General features: G+C 48.8%; 1 protein-coding gene and 1 pseudogene across 8 annotated transcripts in view; one reads left to right on the top strand and one right to left on the bottom strand.

Annotated features, from left to right (window-relative positions):
• The window catches only part of NRF1 (nuclear respiratory factor 1), a 125,726-nt gene that overhangs the window by 72,878 nt on the left and 32,737 nt on the right, over positions 1-20,111 (top strand). For all 8 annotated transcript variants that reach the window (XM_004707811.3, XM_045288809.1, XM_045288808.1 and 5 more), the window contains 3 exons: positions 13,985-14,143; positions 14,740-14,937; positions 15,438-15,539. In XM_004707811.3, the coding sequence (XP_004707868.1) occupies positions 13,985-14,143; positions 14,740-14,937; positions 15,438-15,539 (459 nt within the window). The remainder of the gene's footprint in view (positions 1-13,984; positions 14,144-14,739; positions 14,938-15,437; positions 15,540-20,111) is intronic.
• LOC105979061 lies at positions 8,692-10,305 on the bottom strand (annotated as a pseudogene).

The raw sequence follows: 20,111 nt of genomic DNA, 5'->3' as shown, positions 1-20,111 counted from the left end.
AGGCTGGTGTGCTTCTTCCATGTGGGCTTTGTTGCTTCCGAGCTAGATGGCTGCTTGTTTACCTCAAGCCTTTAAGACCCCAGACGTTATATCTTTTGATAGCCGGGCACCATCAGTTTTCTTCACCACATTTGCTTATGCACCAATTTGTCTTCGGCAATTGTATCTGGGAGGTGAGCACACAACAAGATTTTTTGTTCTTTGCTGCCTGATACCTGATCCCTTCGACACCTCGTGATCACAAAAGAACTTCTTGACTTACTCTACAGACTTTCACAGTTGTCTCCTGTGCACACAGGAGGAGTCTTGCTGGCACAGTGGTGGCAAAGTTGGGGCCTGCAGTCTTCAAGGTCAGCAGTTTGAAGCCACCAGCTGCTCCTAGGGAAAAAGACGAGGCTTTTTGTTCCTGTAAAGAGTCACAGGCTGTGAAACCCTCAGTGACAGTGAGCTTACACACACAGCAATGGCAGTGAGCTTACACACACAGCAATGGCAGTGAGCGTACACACACAGGAATGACATGCCATAGAATATCTTAAGTTCTATGTGAATCAGGTACCCTGTTCTTTTAAGAACAGTCTGTTAATGTTCTTTTTACATACAGAAAACTGGATTTTAGGCAAATTTAAGAATAATGGTTAGAATTTCCCCCATAGCTTTCTGCCCACTGTGATAGGAACTAGGGTGGTTGAGAGTAATAGGCTTTGCAGAAGAAATCATTAATTTGGGGTAGGCTTTGCAGCCCTGGAAATCATTTACAATGAAATAGCCCCCTGTTTTCAGAGATTTTGGAAGCCAGCGTAGCATATTTCTCTGGAAAACTGTAGCCCAGGACCAGAGGACAGCTCCCCAGCTCCCCAGACGAGTCTCGCGCTCACTCCTGGGAGTTTGGCCTAGACGGATTGTGACTCAGCCTTGGGGATGGGGCCGGGAGCCTGCAGGCACTGCTGATTCTAGACTGCACTTGGAGTTTAAGGAGTTAGTTTCTTGAAGAGGCTTTCAACCAGTGCTTCTCAACCTTCCTAGTGCCGCGACCCTTTAAGACAGTTCCTCATGTTGTGGTGACCCTCCCCTCCCCCACCATAACATTATCTTCGTTGCTACTTCATAACTGTAATTTTGCTGCTGTTATGGATTGGGTGACTCCTGTGAAAGGGTCCTTCACCCCCCAAAGGAATCTTGACCCACAGGTTGAGAACGGCTGCAAGTTTAACCAGTCGTTAGTATTTGGGCTGGTAGACCGTCGCCCTGCTGGTCTACCTCCTTTACCCTCCTTGAGCCCTAGAGGAGCCGCTTGTTCTTAGGGAGCTTTCAATCTTTTTCAAACCTGCCTTAGAAAAGAGCCCAAGGTTTGAATTCTGAAGGAAGCCCCTCTGGACAGGCCTGTCCAGTACAGTGCCGCCCCTGGCCCCCGGGAGTTGCTGCCGTCCAACTGCTCTCTTCTGGTAGTCTCTGCAGCGGCCCCTTCCCGTGGAGCAGTGATGCAATGGCAGTAACTGCTCCCCAGTTCTCGGGAGCCTCCGGGCAGTTGGCACTGAGGCTGCTGCAGGAGGAAGTTCTGCCCCAGTGTTCCTATTGTGCTTAGGAACCTTCTGTCAGAGTTGAATTTAGGTGCCCTTGCTTTTTGAAAGCACAGGTCTGGCCTCTCCCACCCAAATTGCAGCTGGCAGCAGCTGTTTGTCCTCCAGGTCTACACTTCCCTCCTTCTCCTAATGGTTGTGGAGTACATAGCGTCTGTCTTTGGGGTCTGTACTGCTCAGCTTGCTGCTGAAACTTACGCCGCCTCTGCCGGCAGACAGGTGACAAAGTGTGTTGCAATGCCACCCAATGTTTCAACCACTTAAAGCACTCACTGTTTCTAATAACTGCACCACATCGTCACTGAATAAACAGAACATGTCTCTAATCTTACTTTGGCCTAAGAAGTAGTAAAGCAAAATTGAGATTTTACACATGACTAAGGCAACTGAAAGTACACATCCACTGAATGCATGTGCCCGCTCAGAAACCTGTGGCTCCCCACTGCCCTGAAGGCAAGGCAAGCCTGTTAGAGCTTAAATCTGAAGAATTTGTTATTTTGTTGGGTTGATGTACAACCAGAACTCCTAAATGCAGGCCGGATCTTCAGGTCTTGGCTGATAAGAGTGATGCGCTCGGGCTAGGCAGTGGGGACTCCTATCGGCAGTGTTGTCACAGGGATGCTAGAGGTTGCCCCACCCAGGCCCAAGCTTCCACTGGACTGAGATGGGGACAGGAGCGGGGGTTTCTTTTCCTTCATAAATTATATTTTTTCATTTTAAACTCAGTATTAGCACTTTTTAAAAATAACATTGCTTATGGGAAAAAAGAACGCTCCAACCAGAACTTTCTAGCCTAGGTTTGGTTTTTCCTTTTTTCTGCATTACACTTTCAGGCCACGTCACAAATCCAACAAAGGTAAGATAATAGGAAGGCTTTTTTGAAGAAGCAACTCTCTTGTCTACATTCCTAGCAGCAGTGACTCGAGCCATGAGAGTGCAGCTCCGAGGAGGAACTCGGCGAGAGAGGTCTGTCTGCACGCCTCACTCCCTGCCTTGCCGCCCCTGTGGATCTCCAGGCTGTAACTATTCATGGGAGTAGCAAGCCCGTGTTTCTCCCGCAGAGCTGTTGGTGGTTTCAAACTGCCGACCATGCAGATCGCAGCCCAGCTCATAACCACCATGGCCCCTGCGAGGTCCTCATCCTTCACTCAGGGCTTCTACATCTGACTTTCCCAATCTTAGCACGTTTGTGAAGTTTCTTTCACAGTTTCCTCTGGAGCCTTTTTTCTTTCACCTTTCTCCCTCCTGACACAGAGGGGAAATTGTTTCATTACCCTGAGGCCAGGGTGTGTTTTGAATCTAACTCTCCTCCCTGTTCTGGTCCTGGATCTCATTTAGCATACTGGCTTCCAGGTGACGCTTGTTTTGTGAAATCAAGTCCATCCTCAAAGGAGAAGGGGTTGTTGCCCTTAAGCTCAGTCAGAAGAGTGTGATGTGAGTGCTGAAGGTGATTCCAAAAAAGGCCTCCCTCCTGATGGCAGGCCTCCCTCCCCGAGGCACTGCAGCACGCCCAGGCAAGAAATAGGAATGCACTCTGGGCTGTCAGACTTTGGCGTGGTGGTTACACATTAGGCTGCAATCTGCAGGGTTCGCTGTTCGAAACCACCAGCTTGCTCCCAGAGAAAAAGAAGGCTTTCTACTCCTGTAAATAGTTACAGTCTTGGGAACGCACGGGGCCAGTTCTGCCCTATTCTATAGTTACTGTGAGTCGGCCTTGACTCGGAGTTTTGATTTTGTTTTTTGGGGTTTTCTTAACTTTAGAAATGTTTCAAACGTAACCTTGGTTTGGGCTTCACTGAACATTAATAGTCTCTCAGTACCTCAGCTTCTGTTTTCCAGGCTCAGGATCAAGTTCTTATAGTCAGTCTGTGCATGTTGGCACTAAGCATCATCGAGTAAAGCCGACTGTCCTCCTTAGGTGCCTCTTTTCTTTTGCTGCTTTAGTCTCTGCCTGCTGAGGATGGTTTGCTCTTTGGTCCAGGTGAGGAGGTGATTGGATTATTTTAGAAAGTGAAAAAGTACAATATAGAATTACGCCCCACCCCACCCCGGACCGCCAGGTGGTTGGCCTAGCAGAGAGACTTGATAGTACAAATTGGGTCAGGAAATTAATAAGTCTATGCTCTGATTTCCAAATCAAAGCTTCTGACTTTGAACAGGCCCAGAAAAGATAAGAAATGTGGTGGAAACCACCCTCCCTGGATCATAGGTGTTTGTCAATATGCAGGTGGCAAGAGGAGTCCACAGCCAGACCCCTCTGCTGCGGAGCCAGTCCTGATCCATAGTGACTCCATAGAGCAGTGGTTCTCAACCTTCCTAATGCCTCGACCCTTTCATACAGTTCCTCGTTATGGTGACCCCCTCTCCAACCATAAAATTATTTTTGTGCTACTTCATCACTGTAATTCTGCTACTGCTATGAATGGGGTGACCCCTGTGAAAGTTCAACCCCCAAAGGGGTTGCGACCCACAGGTTGAGAACTGCTGGGCATACAGTGTAATCCCTTAAGCCCTTATGGATCAGGTAGCCTCACCTTTCTCCCTGTAAGCAGCAGCTGTGTGTGGAAAGGAGTGCAGCGTGCTTACATTCATGCAGATGTGCACACCCAAAAGCAGTTATCTATTACTTGGCAGTAAACGGGAAGGGTGAGCTGTGCCTCTGTCCCAGCAGTGTGATGGCCTCTGGCTGTCCATTGTCTGCAGGGGCACAGTCCACCCTTGGTGTGCCTACATCTGAGTGCAGAAAGAGAAGGAACAGCTCACCTGTGGGTCAGGGCTGCACCTCTACGTTTGATAGGCAGCGCTCTGGTGAAATGTGTGCGTTGAGCAGAGTTGCCTCCCAGAGTATAATTTGAGTTTTCTAAGCCTTCTGATTGGTATCAGGCAGGAAGTGTTTTGCAGTCAGTAGAACTGAGTAGATTCTGACTCCATAGGAAAGTCAGACTGCCGACTGTGGCTTTCCAAGGCTGTCAGTCTTTATAGGAGCAGAAAGCCTCATCTTTCTCCCAAGAAGCAGCCAGTGGTTGTGAGCTGCTAATCTTGCAGTGAGCAGCCTAACTCATCACCACCATGCCACCGGTGCCCGAAACAGCTGATTGCTTATGCTAGTGTATGCCACCAACCAAATAGAAGCACTACAGTATCCGGGAGGTGAAAAACCAGCATTCAGCCCCTTGAGGAGGACTGGTAAAAAAGTATACTCGTGTTTCTCAAACTTAGCTGTGCTGCAGTGTCACTTGGGGAACTTTAAGTCCTATGCCCAGGCCATGCTCCAGGTCAATTAAGTCAGGATCTTTGGGGCGGGAATCCAGGCAGCAGAGAAAAGCTCCCCTAGTGATTCCTGCAGGAAGCCGACTGAGAGCCACTGTTGGAGACAGCAGTTGCAGACATCTGCTGACTGCAGTGCCAGTGCCTCCCTATGCAGGGGAGGGAGTTTCCTTATTGTCGAAAATGATCAAAATATGGTCACGTCTGTGGCGTGCCATGCTGTGTAAAACATTGGGCGGCAGGCTGAGATTAAGGGAATGTAGGTAGCAAAGTAAACACATTGGATTTGCTGTCACATTGAAGAATAGTGTGCGCATTTTGATTAGACTAAACGAATAAGTATTCGGGAAAATACTCTGAGAAGGGACTAGCTGTACAAATATTCAGGACACAGCTAAGGTAGGAAAACACTTTCAACTTCTATGATATACAAGTAATATCTGGAACACTTTAAGATTTCCTTCAAATTAATAAGAAAATCATTCAAAAATAAGCAAAGCATTGTTGACAGATTATAGAAAGAAAGGAAAGAAGAGTAGGCATATAAAAAGATCCTCAGTCTCTAGTAGAGAAAGTTAGTAAAATTGCCATTTCCCCCGCATCAGATGAGTCAACGGAAGACAATGGGTGATAGACTGTATTAGTGGGTACTTGTGAGAAATGGGTGTGCTGTTTGTTAATGGAAGTGCACTTTGCAAAATCTTCTGGAGGGCAATTTGGTAGGACCTTTTAAAGTGTGAAATGCACACACCCTTTAACCAGCACTCCACTTTTCCGAATTTCTCCTCGAGAGTAATCACACATGTGCAAGCACTGCTTATGAGAGCAGAACATGGAAAACCACGCAAGGGTTGACCAGCAGGCTGAGCTGACCAGAGTGGATCTGTGCAGGGGATACCATATGGCTGCTGGACGTGGTGAGCTCATTCTTGAGCTGCCATAGAGGAGCTCAGGGAGAAAGGACAGAAAACCACAGCACCCCATCGTGTGCCTTTCCAGCACATGGTTATGTAAATGCATATAGTTTGGCCTTTTAGGAAGGATTCTCATCAGACAAATTCTTCTTCTATCTTACCCTCCAGACAGGAAAGTGGGCTGGGGAGAGTAGGTGGCAAAGACGACTTTGATTTTTTCTGTAGTGTTTAAATTTTTGTACAGAGGAGTGACCACTAACAAAAATGGACTAATCTGAAACTGCTTCAGGGAGAAGATGGGGCATAAAAAGCAAAATCAGCAAAAAAGGAAAGAATCGGTAAATTAGACTTTGTCATGATTATTATATTTTGTACATCAAAGGAACTGAAGGCACTGACAGCATAGGAACTGTCTTGGGGCCGTGTGTCTGATGAGGCCGTGTGTCTGATGAGGCCCTGTAGTCAGCAGCACAGCACAGCCCAGTTACAGCATCGACTTTTCTCTAAAGAACAAATATCAGTGACCACTAAAAAGTGAAAAGATACTCAACATGATTAGCCATTAGAAATACAAATCAGAATTACGATAAGATACCAGTCCACACCCGCTAGGATGATTGCAATGTTAAAAATGGAAAACAACTAGTATAGATGACGTTGTGGAGGGCTGGAGTTTTCATCTTTTGTTTGCTTGTTTGATTTGTTTTGTTTTGGTGGCTTCTCAAAAATTAAATATGGAATTACCATATGGCCCAGTAGTTCTACTCCCGAGACATTTCAAAAGACTTGAAGCTGGAACCCTGGCACATCAGTGTGCTTTACAGTATTATTCACAGTAGCCAAAAGTTGGAGATAACCCCGTGTCCATCGAAAGATGAGTGAGTACACAAACGTGGCACAGAAATACTATGGAATATTACTTATTTCACAAAGAGAAATGAAGTTCTGGTACACACATGGCAGGTCTGAACCTGGGAATCCTGGTGCTGCATGAGTCTGGTCAGACCCTGCTGCATGGCCCCACTTACAGAAGTACCTGGAGCCGAGAGCAAAGCACCCAGGGATTACCAGGGACTGGAGGGGAGGACTGGACGGATGCTAAAAAACTTCTGGGGGAAAGTAGGATTTAAAGAGCACTTTGATTAAAGAGAGGAGACCATTTGTCGGGTTGAGAGGGTATGGAGATGCAGAAGTTTGGGTTTGAGAGAGGAGCCTTAAGTGCCTTAATTAGCTGTCCCTCAAATCCACCAATTCTGAAGTTAAACTCCACTTTCCTTGCAAACCTGCTCTCCCCAATTTTCTAAAACGAACGTGTCGGTATGGGGCTATGAGGTTGAGAGAGCCCTTGTTTCTGCTGGCCCAGGGAGTGGCGGTAGATGGACCGGCCAGGTGTTGCCCCTCATGAAAGTTCCCTTTTGGTCTCGGGGAGGAGATGAGCCAGTCAGGGTGTGATGTAGCAACGATGAAACATACCACTTTCCTCTAGTTCCTAAATGCTTCTTCCTTCCCCACTATCATGATCCCAATTCTACCTTACAAATCTGCCTAGACCAGAGGATGTACACTGGTACAGATAGGACTGGAAACACAGGGAATCCAGGGCAGATGATCCCTTCAGGACCAGTGGTGTGAGTGGTGATACTGGGAGGGTAGAGGGAGAGTGGGTAGGAAAGAGGGAACCGATTACAAGGATCTACATGTGACCTCCTCCCTGGGGGACGGACAACAGAAAAGTGGGTGAAGGGAGGCGTCAGACAGGGCAAGATATGACAAAATAATAATTTATAAATGATCAAGGGTTCATGAGGGAGGGAGGAGCAGGGAGGGAGGGAAAAAAATGAGGACCTGATGCCGGGGGCTGAAGTGGAGAGCAAATGTTTTGAGAATGATGAGGGCAATGAATGTACAGATGTACTTTACACAATTGATGCATGTATGTCTGGTAATAAGAGTTGTTTGAGCCCCTGATAAAACGATTAAAAAAAGAAAGTTCCCTTTCATTGTTTCTATGAGCAAAGGTCAGTGGTGTGAGTTACCCGCAAAAGGGAGCAAAAGATCATTTTTCAAATGCCCCTTAAACGTCCGTTTCAATTAAAAGAAGGAAGCCAGAGTCTGAGAATAAATGCTCCCGTTTTTGGTTCCTGCCGTCTTGTTTTCCTGTGAGCTGTTAAAAACATTACCTTTCCGTGTGGTGTGATTTCAGCCGCCTTCTCTTTACATTTATTGCATATTCTCTAGCCCCTCAAAGCCCCTTAAGGCTGGCAAACATTTTGGTTTCAAAAGACCTTTACTTGATCTCTGAGCCTAACTGGAAATTAGGAGCCTTGAGATCCCTCCGGGCTACACACAGAGCAAAGACAGAGGGAGTGAGAGGCTGGTATTTGGGGATGTTGAAGTATTCAAGGACACTTGGAGGATCAGGTCATGTTTTCTTTTGTACATGGGGTCGATGTAAGTTGGCACAGATTCAATGGCACTGAACAAGGAGAGTACAAAGTGAGCCCTGGTGGTGTCATTGCTGTACGTTGGATGGCTAACCACAAGGTCAGTAGTTTGAGCCCACCAGCCGCACCACAGGAGAAGGATGAGGCTTTCTACTTCCATAAAGATTTACAACCTCAGAACCCCCCGGGAACAGTTCTCCATCCTATAGGGTTGCTATGAGTCAGGATCCACTTGATGGCAGTGGGTTGGACTGAAGGGTGGTGCATTAGTAGCAACAAATTTACAATTTACAAATGGCAAATTTTAGCAGAGTTGTTTTTATTTTGACTGGATGAAACTTTGTAGTGTCTTAGAAATTTTAATGTAAGACCCTCAATATTTCCTCATAATCTTTACTTTGGCCACAGCCATGACTTTCATTGGCTGAACGTACCCTGATTTGGGGCATGTTGTTGCTGCTGTCTGCAGTGAGCAGGTTCAGACTCCTAGTGACCCTGGAGGGCAGAGCAGAGCTGTCATGAGGTTTCCCCGGCTGACATCTGTCCAAAAACTTCTCCAGATCGTGTCTCCCACCGAGCAGCTTCCAACTGCCCACCTCAGTCAGCATGTAGCCACTGTGCCACAGGGCCTGGTTGGCGGCACTCGGTATTGCAGGGGGTTAACCACTCTCCACTGCCAGTGGTGATCTGCTTTCGTGATAGCCTCGCAACCCAATGGGGCACTTCTCTGCCCCCTGAGGTCGTTAGGAGTCAAAACGCACTGGGCAGCAAGCCCAAGAGTCCTCGGTCCGAGTGTGAGTACCGGAAAGCTGGTTCCAGGCCCATCAAAGGATGGCTGCGAGGTTCGGCTTCCCCTCTGCTGAGCCTGCTGATTGTCTCCCCTGTGGCTTAACAGCAAGCCTTCCTTAACAAGCACCCTGAGTAGCTGGGGTTTTAGAAGTCTCCAGGACCAGTAATTAATCCAGCTGGTAATGAGAGCACCGTGCAGTGCATGGTGCTGAATTCTAGAGAAGAACCATTTAACTCTTTCTACCCTGGACAGTTTGTTTTCCTTTGTTAATAGTGCCTTAGCCTTAAAACTACTTATGGGACAGGCCTCAAAAGAAGCAGGTGCAGACTTGCCTTTTTTCAGTGAACTCTCCCAATCGCTGTACATTTTAAGTCAAAGCAGGCAGCTTCTCCCCCAAATGTAGAGACTTGAAGGAATGTTTACAGGGGTGTTTTGATTCACCTGTGGGGTGGGCCTGGTGAAGCGTTGGCAGCTAGCACTAGAAAGCAGGGCTCTGTCTCTGCAGCAGACCCTCCCCTCGACAGCTCCGTTCCTCTGGGTCCCTCTTGTAATTGATGGGGTTTCTGCCTGTGGCTCCAGCTTCCCTCTGCATCATCTCCACTTCGCCTACCCTCCAGCCAGCCTCTCCTGCCTTCTTCCCGTAAATCACGGCAGCAGTTCTCAACCTGTGGGTCGTCACCTCATTGGGGGTCCATTGGCCCTTTCACAGGGGTCGCCCGATTCATAACAGTAGCAAAATGACAGTGATGAAGTAGCAACGAAAATAATTCTCTGGTTGGGGAGTCACCACAACATGAGGAACTGTATTTTTTTTTTTTGAAACGCTATTTTTAACTTTTAATTAAACCTCCACATAGCTTCAAGCCACCAGGACACAAGGCCCCCCCCCCCACCCCAACACCCTTAATCTTCTCAGCTCTTCTGCTGAAGAATTTGGCCTTCACAATGACAGGTTGCTTGGAAAGTTAACCCTCCCCAAAAACTTTGTAGTAGCCCGACCGAACCACGTCCATGCTGGGTGCAGCTCCAGTCTTGTTTTTGGCAGCATTGACCCTGGTCTGCTCACTGACCAAGGTCCACAATGTATCGAGGTTCACAGTTGGGCAGAAGTTCTGGTTCCTCTTCAAGTGGTAATGTCGCATACCGACTTCCAAAGTCTCCCGGATGGTATTTGTCGAAGTGGATCCTGTGACGATGCAAGCCACCAGCATTCCCCCGCCTCCTGCGTGCTTCCAGAGCTTCTCCATGCGGCCGTGGCCGTGGCTCACGTGGCCCCTAAGTTTCCGGGTCTTCCTCAATCTGGAGGGCATGTCAGCGGCCAAGACGAAAGAGCGAAGAACTCTATTAAAGTGTCACGTCATTAGGAAGGTTGAGAACCACTGGTTTAAGAGCTTCCCCGTCTTTGAAGCCCGTGAGAGATTTTCCACTTGTCTTTTCTCTCATTGTAGTTGTCCTTGAGACACCTTTGCTGCTGATTCCATTAGTAATCAACCTGCAAGTACATTAAATGCTCGAGAACCAGGCAGAGCACGTCGCGTAATCGACCTGTACCTTGGAGGTGGGCTGGTATCGGCTTGCTTCCTCTGGGTGGGGTTTGGCCCACACGAGCACTTGGGCCCTTTCATGGTTCTTGCATTCCGTACATCTCATCTCTGGCTACCCTGTGTAGCCAGACAACAAACAAACACCCGTGCGCCTCCTGCCCTCCTTCCACCCGGCCCGTCTTGAAGAGAGGAGGAGGAGGAGCGTCTCTGGTTCGTCCTAACACTGTGGTCAGGGAGCAGAGAATGGTTTCAGAACGTTGGGTATGTCCTTAATTTTCTAGAGTAGACACCTCGATTTTCCTGATGTAAAAAAATAAAATCTCCTTTAACTTTGAAATATTCCTTTTTGGCAAATAGATGCAGTTAGCCTTTGGGAGAGACTCCCTAGCGGATTCAGGATGAAAACCAATGGGTCAAAGCCATACTCTTTTGGAACCCTGCTGTGTTGTACATTCAGAGGCATTTCATTTTTTACGTAATAGATTTGGAGAGCAGATGATTGAGGCATCTTTTGGGGAAAAGAACATATTTGTTGCCTCATAACATAAAATGATCAATCAGTTGCCAAATAGATATTGTGTACCTGTTGTAGAGATATACGGTCCCTAATAAAATTTACATGAGAAAAATCAGAATTAATCTGTGGTTCAAACTCTTAATTTTATAGTCAAATTTAGAAATGCTGTAGGAATTGCTGAGAAAAAAGTCATTAAGCTAATAAATCAAGGTGCTGCTAATCTGGTGCACCTGAGTAACCTCCCTTCTCGCTCATCTGCTCACTGCCCCTGCAGAATGGGCCTGATTGCTACCACTTCGCAGGTGAGACAAATGAGATTCACAGAGAGCTGGGCTTCAGAGCCAACTCAGGATCTAGTGCCTGTGTTTGCCTTGCTGTGTATACCCAGAGCTGCCTCAAGAGAAGTAGTTAAGATGTGTTTTCTGAAGACTCTAGGGCATGATGGGCACTGGGGACTCAATGTTGGCATTTGACTAGTAGCATGAGGATGTGTGGGGAGCCAGGCCCAGAGACAAGAATTGGCTCCCGGTTCCTAAGCTGGTGCAGAGATCTACCTAAGAGAACCAGAGCTGCCTGGTCAGTTAGGGGGTGAGGAATGGAGGGTGGGGCCAGGCCCAGCGAGAGTCCAGTTCAGTAACTGGTACGTAAAGACCAGCTGAAGGTTTCTGGGCACCGGAGTCATGGACCGTGCGGGAAAGCCTGTCTGGCAAGACTGGGCTAAGGGAGAGAGAGGAGAGCTTGGAGTTGCCCAAGAAAGCCAACTAGTAGGGGACAATCACAACCCTAACCTTGGACTCAGAAGGAGGTAAAAGGGTGGCTGGAGACAAAGGGGTGGGTACCACAGAAAGAAATCATGATACTTGGAATGAATGTCTAGAACCATAGGTTCCCAACTGATTTGGCTTATTCACACACACACACACCCTTTTTTTTTTTTAAAAAATAATTACCCAGTGCTCCCTGGCAATTAAAAACACTTGTACTCTAGTTTATAACCCAGGGCAGAATATAGATACCTGGTTCTCGCACCCCCTGGGCGGCTGGGTTGCCCACTTTGGGCAAGACCTGGGGAGGCAGACTCTGTCAACTCTGTTCTCTACGAGTTCCTTCTGTGTGCTTCTGTCTGGTTGATTTAGAGAGATTTAACCCCGAGGTCAACAGTTCAAAACCACCAGCCACACTGCAGGAGAAAGATGACGCTTTCTACTCCTATAAAGAGTTATAGTCTTGGAAACCTACAGGCACAGTTCTACTCTGCCCTGTAGGCTTGCTATGAGTCAGAATCAACTCGATGGCAGTGAGATGGAGATTCTTAAAATTCATTTTTTAGTGTTTTCTCCAGACTCCCATATATCTGAATACTTTCAACACTGTTAAAGTATTAAAAGAAAAGGAAGCGTTAAAAGTCTGTGATGTGTATTTAATTTTTGAGTCTGAGAAAGCGGCTTTTTTGTGTGTGAAGAAGCATAAATATTATGCTCTGGGGCTAGGCCTTGTCCTTCTCTTTGTGTCTGAGGCTGGGAGATGATACTGCAGAGAAGCCAGTTTACAGGGAAAATGACTTTGAGATGCACTTTCCTAAAATAACCGCAGGAGTGACCTCATGAGCCCGCTAATAGCCTGGGTTTGCAAATGGATCCGTTTCTGTTAGCCGGCCTTGCTGGCTGCCGCAGAGCCCTGTCTGTGGAGAGCATTGTATCATAGCCTGTAGGCTGTAGCCAGGGGGGCGCCTGGGAAGAGGGGAAGCAGTCAGCACTCTGTGCAAGAGTGGACGGTGTAAGTGAACCTGTCTTAGGGGACTCGTGCCCTACACCCATTTTCTCGTTAAAGCTCAAGGAAGGGTACCCACGTCCATAATTTTCCTTTTCTGTTTACAGCTCCAAGCCCATGCCCCCAAGTCTGCCATATTGCCCGGATGTCCTCTCTGGCCACAGGCTGCAGAGGCCAGTGCCCCAGTTGGAGGGTACTGTCGCCCTCTGAGTGGTAGAGGTGCGACAGGTTCAAGGGAAGCAGCAGGACGGAGGTGCTTAAGGTCGCCTGTTACCATGGAGTCCGTTTCGATCCATAGGGAGCCTGCAGGGCAGAGTAGAGCAGTCCCATGGCTTCCCCGGGCTGTTCATCTAAGCACAGGCCGCCACGCTGTCTCCTGCAGAGTAGCAGTGGGTTCGAACTGCTCCCTACCCCTTATCAGCCAAGCCCTAAACCACCGGGCTTCTTGTTTTAAGTTGAGAGCTTGGTAAATTGTTTCACTTAACAAAAATCATTGTCAGCAATTAAGTCTATTCACAAAGTACCCCCATCACACACACAGGGAGAGAGAGCGTGAGCTCCAGAGCCAGGACATAGAGAAGAACCAGAACCCGTGTCGACCTGGATTTGTTTGTAGAATCCGTCTGAGCGAAGTCCACGTGTGTTCCAGATCATGCTTCACTACCTGCATCTCGCACCCCTGCACATACTAGAAACTTCCAAGAGGCTTAGGGCTAGCTTCCCCTTTTCATGAAGAGCCTATTTGTTCTTCTATCGTGTGTAACCAGCCGTCTCACTGAAGCTTGCACGGTGTATTTGATTATTTGGGGCTTTCCAGATACCTGGTCACGTCCTCTGTAAACGACGGTGATGTGTCCTGCTGCTCACTGGCATTGCATTGGCTGCCACCTTCAGAGTGATGTTGAAACATCGTGACTGTAATGTGTTAAAGGCTGGAAACTAAAGGAGGGCAGTAAGCTATAGGACCCATAGCAGCTGGCCGAAGTCAGACTCGGAGCCCGTTCATTACTCTGATCTTGGAAGAGTAAGTCTGTCGTGGTCTGCTTTCTCGCCCTCTGTATAATTCTTATGCATAGTCCACGGAGCTCTGGTAGCCTGTGGGAAAGATGGCTTCCCAGCTGTCTCTTGACTAGTGACACCTGCCCTCTTGTCTTCCAGGCCCAGCTCCGGGCGTTTATCCCAGAAATGCTCAAGTACTCCACGGGCCGGGGGAAGCCGGGCTGGGGCAAGGAGAGCTGCAAGCCCATCTGGTGGCCGGAAGACATCCCGTGGGCCAACGTTCGGAGTGACGTCCGCACAGAAGAGCAGAAGCAGAGGGTGAGCTGCCCACTGTCCCATTGTGTGCCAGCCACCCCGATTCTGGCCTTTTCTCCTCCGTCACTGTCGAGAGAAGACTGGGACAGGGCCACGGAATGATGCTTCTTCACAGTGGCTTTTTGGAGCAGCCTTGATTTTACGGGGTGCTGCCTAGACCTGCATACATGTGAAGAAACAGCGCTCTGAAGGCTTGGGCTCATTGTTGGGAAGTGTTACTATCTTGGCGCTGGGGGAGTGTGAGTCGATGTAAGCCTCTGTTCAAGCAGACTTTATTCCTTCCCTCCCTGTCAGCTTCATTTGCCATTGAGCTGGACGCTTACTTTATATCCAATGCTTGCCAAGAGTAGCATGCTCGGTGAGAAGTGTACTGGTTGGCTTCACTTTGGAGTAGTCGATAAAGCCCAAGAGGTAAACCACAGGAAGGAAGCTGGCGGCGAAGTTTCTATTGTGTTCCTCCGTGCTCGTGCATGTCCACGGGAAATAATCCTGTGGGCATTTGGTTGGGTTTGATAAACCAGCAGCTGCTCACTCAGTCGAGGGACAAATCGCCCAAGGACTCTGAGGCTCAGTGTGCTTTTCTGGCCTTTTGCTGGCAGGTTTCGTGGACCCAGGCCCTACGCACCATCGTCAAGAATTGCTATAAGCAGCACGGGCGGGAGGACCTTTTGTATGCTTTTGAAGACCAGCAAACACAAACGCAGGCCACAACCACACACAGTATAGCCCATCTGGTACCATCACAGACTGTCGTCCAGACCTTTAGTAACCCCGACGGCACTGTCTCGCTTATCCAGGTGAGTGAACCCACGGAGACAGAACGCGGTGTCTGCAGCAGGTCAGTCAGCGCCTCAGGCTGGAGAAAGTTGCCTTTGCCCAAACTCTTGTGTGAACTCTGTATCGCTCCCCAAGACCCTTCCTTGCTGAAGTTGATTTCTGAAGCAGGTTTAAGCAGGTTGCGTTTGCCAGATACAGAGCTATGGCTAGCTCGCATGGACATTTCCAACATGAAAACAGCTAGCCCTGTTTTGCTCTGCCCGTGACCAGGGAGCATGTGGTCCGCGGTAAAACACATTGTGTTGCCAGGTGGAGGGAGAGTAGCACGGTGGCCAGCGTGGCGTGGACCGGCCTGGCTGGAGTCATGCCCGGGTGCTCCTGTGAGTCTCTGAGAGGGACTTGAGCAGCTCGGCCCAGAGCAGTCGGCAGTCCCCGTGTGTGGAATAGCATGGTCTTAACTTCAGCGTGAAGGCGAGGTGGAGTCACTTACCCACACATCACTTTCCGTGTTTTTCTTTAGGTTGGTACAGGGGCAACAGTAGCCACATTGGCTGATGCTTCAGAGTTGCCAACCACAGTCACTGTTGCCCAAGTGAATTATTCTGCCGTGGCTGATGGAGAGGTAAGACCGAGGGTACAGTCCGCATCTGTTTCAACCCGGCCTTCAGTGTGTAGGCGAGGGAGGAGCGAGGGGCCCACAGACAGAGAGGCTGCAAGTAGCTTCCATGTCTGTAGCATGATTCACACCAGACCACGATTGCTTTGTAATAAACCCCATGCTATGTGTTAATTGTAACAGTTGAATTTCACAGGTCATTATGATTCAAACCTGACTGCCAGGAGCCCTGGTAGCAGAGTGGGTTACGGGTTGGGCTGCTAACCACAAGGTCAGCAGTTCAAACCACCAGCCACTGCACCGGAAAAAGTCAAGGCTTTTTACTCCCATAAAGAGTTACTGTCTCAGAAATCCACAGAAGCAGTGCTACCTTATATTCAGTGACAAGTGAGATGTTTATAGGACATAGGGAAGGGACTGTTAGAGAATTGATTCAAATAATAAGAACTTTTACTGAGCACCTATTGAACTAAGCATTCAACCCAGTGAAGCAATAGGTTCTGTTGTCATCTCTTTATACAGATGTATAGAGTTTAGATGCCTTTGCCCAAAGGCGGAGTGAAGTGTTGAGTCTGGGTACCATGCTTTCAAAAGCATATCTAAGGTCTGAGCTTTGAGCCATCAGTTCAGACCCATGAAAGAGCTCATTCATTACGTGGCACTGGGTCTTTCCCTGAAATCCCCTAGTGGGGTGTACTCCTGAACCTTGAAACACCCCCAACAAATGTCCTCCAAGAGTGGTGTGCACCCCAGAGAGAGCTGGACGTGTGACGCACCGTGTTCAAAGCCGGGGACGGTTCCACAGAGAGCACTCCTGTCCCAGTGACTTTCATGTGTGCCTGGGAGGCAAACTCAGGAGAGGGCCACCCGAGCTCCCCGCAGGGACTCAGAAGAGCGTGCGGAGCTGACCTCTGTGAGCACTGTGCTCCCAGCAGCTCCAGCCTCGCGTCGGGCCCTGCTGGGCAGAGGGGCTGGGCGGCCGGGCTGGAGAAGACTCAAAACGGCACAGCGCGGACCCTGCCCTCAGCGAGGAAACCTGCGGTCTGGGGCAGAAGACAGCGTTGGGTTCCTCGGTGTGGACATTTACTCTTAAAAGTAATTAGACGTGAACAAATAGGATTCGCTGAGCCAGAACTTCACCAACCCTGAGACCAGAGGACACTCCTTGGAATGTAGAGCGGGAGAGAAGACAGTGGGTTAGTTTTACTTACTATATTCTCACCTATGGAGGTAATCTACTCATTCAAAATGCTTGAGAAGTATGAAGGGTTATTTTAAGTGACTATCAATCTCAGTGACATTTTCCCCCCTTTAATTTGTTTTTTCAGGAACTTTTTGAAGCCTCCTTGCATCTATAGATGTTTCAGTACTAACATAGCTTTAAGTCTTCTATTGCTGTCGAGTCAATTCCAGGTGATCGCAGCCCTGCAGGACAGGGAGCACTGCCCGAGGGTCTCTGTGGCTGTGCCTCTTCCCCGGAGTAGAAAGCCTCATCGTGCTCCTGTAGAGCAGCTGGTGGTTTCAAACTGCTTTCTACTCCCGGCAAGAGTGACAGTCTCGGAAAACCACATGCGCAGCTTTATCCTGCCCGACAAGGTGGCTGTGAGTCGGAATCAACTCACTGGCCAAGAGTTGGCTGTGGATCATGGTCTCTTTCCTGAGGGTGATCTCTCAGATCTGCTGATGGAATGCTTTCTTTGTGCTAAGAATACTTAATAATCTGAGTGGCACAAAGAAACAAAAAATCAGCTCTAACTCATTTCAGATTATCTAGGAACACAGAACACTGTACAAGCTACATTGATAAACACAAATAAACACGGACACAATTTCAGAATATTAGGATGTGAACTGTATGGTTGATTTAAGTCCAAAGATAGGACTGCAAAATCACGGAAACTTGTGTACAGCAGTACGCAACACGAGGCTCTTGTGCCCTCAGAGTTCCTCCACCTGGGTCGGTGTGGCTTTGCACACGGGTTTTCTGCCTTGCTGCCCCTTCCTAAAGAACTGCTGCTGCTTTGACTGCATCACATCGTAACGGCAGTTTTGACATCCTCAGGCGACTCGGATCACGTCCTTTTCAATGTTCTTTGAGTTTGGGAAACAAAAAGAAGTCTGAAGGGGCTACATCAGGGCTGTAGGGGGGGTAAGATTTTCCAAGAAATTCTGATAGGGCAGCCTTTGAAAATGAGCAGATTCATTCATGTGATGGGAAAACATTACTTGGCACAGCTGTCTGGGCTTTTTTCTCACAGCGCAGTTTTCTTACAACCTCTCCATAATAGGCCTCTATGATCATCCTGTGTCCTCCAGAAAACCTGTCAGGGTGACTCCTGTGAGACCCCAAGCAGCCCCCGCTGACCTCTTTGCCCGGCAGACCCCTCGAAAGTGACTGCTTTGACGGGGCTTTTTTTTGGTTTGCTTTCTGAAGCACCCACATGAGACTAAGACAACAGGTGTATTACTGAGAGGACCTGCCTGCAGCTGTCCAGAAACAGGTTTAAACAGGTTTTGTTGGGAATAAACCTAGCATGTATGAACTAGATCCCTAGCAGCAACATTTTTTGACTTGGCCTCAAAAAAAAGATAGCTGTACAGGTCGGATTTTTTGTTTTTAATTTTTTTGTTGACACACACACGGGATATACACCAATTTCTATATGTATAATGCAGTCACATAATTTTTTTTTAGTTTCAATTTTGATAACATTCATACATACAGATTTGAGAATTTATTCTCTTGTATAATAAAACACCAGTTGGTATTGGTGGTAAGTCATATAATTAAGTAATTGATGTGTCAGAAGAGTAAAGTTGGAAATGAGGTTATATTTGATCATATATAAGTCGTTCTTGTTTAAAAGGGAGACAGACACACCCAGATACAAAAGCCATTGTGGTGGTTGTTGCGTCAGTTCCGACGACGCACAGCGACCCCGTGCACAGCAGAAGGAAGCACTGCCCGGCCCTGCGCCAGCCTCTCAGCTGTTCCTGGACCTGAGCCCATTGGTGCAGCCACGGGGTCAGTCCCTCTCCTTGCGGGTCTGCCTCTTCGTTGGCCTCCACTTTACCAGCACGTGTGATCCCTTTGCAGCTGCACGGTTCCGAGTAGGGGAGCTGTGCGTGAGTACTAGTTAGCCCAGCGCCCGGAAGGTGAACAAGCGTGCTGTGGAGGACACCGTCAGGAGCACTGCAGAGGGGCTCTCCTTCAGACCGCGAGGAGGGGGTTGTCCAAGAGACACGTCCTGGAGACAGGGCAGCTCGAAGGGCGCACAGTGAGACCAAGGCTCAGGGCCGAGATGCGCTCCTATCAGGAGCCACACGCGCAGTGCAATGGCGGGGAAGCGTGTCGCGTCGTGCAGAGCCTACCAGAAGGAGAAGAGGAGCTGCAGTTCGAGGGGCTTCGTTCATCGGCTCTCAGAATAGCATGGGAGCTAGTGGCGTGCTCCCAATCTCTGCCCTCCTAGTTGGTAGCCCTTTCTGTGGGATGCCTGTGTCTTTCCTGCGTCAGCCAACACACCCTGGCTGCTCCCAACAGATGGAAGGAAGCCCAACAGAGGTTCAAGCCAACAGCTGAAGCACCGAGAATCACTGGAGGGACTTCCAAGAAGTGCTTAGTCTAAGGAGACTTCTTTACTGACTACCATATTACTGATTAGAAATCTCTTCTTCTTGTTCCTGTGTCCCTCCACCCAACTACTGCCACCCCCACCACTTCTGCTGGGCATTCGAATGTAGCTTCCTTAAGTTATCTTGCATACGACACCATTCAAATACTGTTTTCACTACCAATATAGTTGTAGTGTGTGTGTGTGGGGGGGTGAAAGTTGTTGCCGGTGGCAGCAGCTGGGAGAGCTGTACTGGGCCATACCTGAGAGATGGATGGGCAGAGGACAGCTATTGATGGCCACAGGTGACTGTGCTGGCCACGCTACGAACAGACAGTGTGGCTGGCCATCGAAAGCAGCTCGTTCACAATGAGCTGCTGGAGTAGGGAGATCTGAGCAGTAAAACCTTGGGAAGCAGGAGTTTTGTGAGCTCCTGAGCAGTCGTCTTTGCAGCTCTGAAGGTAGGAAACCAGATAGCTCTATAGTGAGGGCCCTGATGGCTTCCTGGCACCTTCCACTGCCCCAAGAGGAAGGTGGCTCAAAGGAATGTCTCACTCTCCAAGGCCCTCGACAGACATTCTGCGGTAACGATCTTGGTCTAGGCATAGCAACAAAACCTGTTACTGGAGGGGCATCTAAATGCCTGCTGCTTCCGTGAAGGCAGAGCAGTGACCTGCAGACCTGAGCTGACCACTCTGGTCCCCAGCTGCGTGAGTCAAGGGCAGCAAGGGCCTACGCTCCAGAGGCCCCTTGAGACCGGACCTGCTGGTCTGCTTACCGGCCGCCATGCTGCTCTTGGAAGTGGCCTTGGAGGCCCTTGCTGCTTTGCAGCTTCTGTGAGGGCCAGCTGCCCAGCCGGTTTGTTGACCAAAGCAGAATGCAGCACCTAATAGAGCTCGAAGCGGAGAACACTGAGCACTTCTCCACCGAGGGCCGTGTTGCCCCCTCATCCATAAACACTTGCCAT

This window comes from Echinops telfairi, unplaced genomic scaffold, assembly GCF_000313985.2.
Source record: "Echinops telfairi isolate 266 unplaced genomic scaffold, ASM31398v2 ScPeMD7_23;HRSCAF=83, whole genome shotgun sequence".
In the NCBI taxonomy this organism is placed as follows: domain Eukaryota; kingdom Metazoa; phylum Chordata; class Mammalia; order Afrosoricida; family Tenrecidae; genus Echinops; species Echinops telfairi.
The sequence above is the reverse complement of the archived record's forward strand: the minus strand, read 5'-3'. Positions and strand labels throughout refer to the sequence as shown.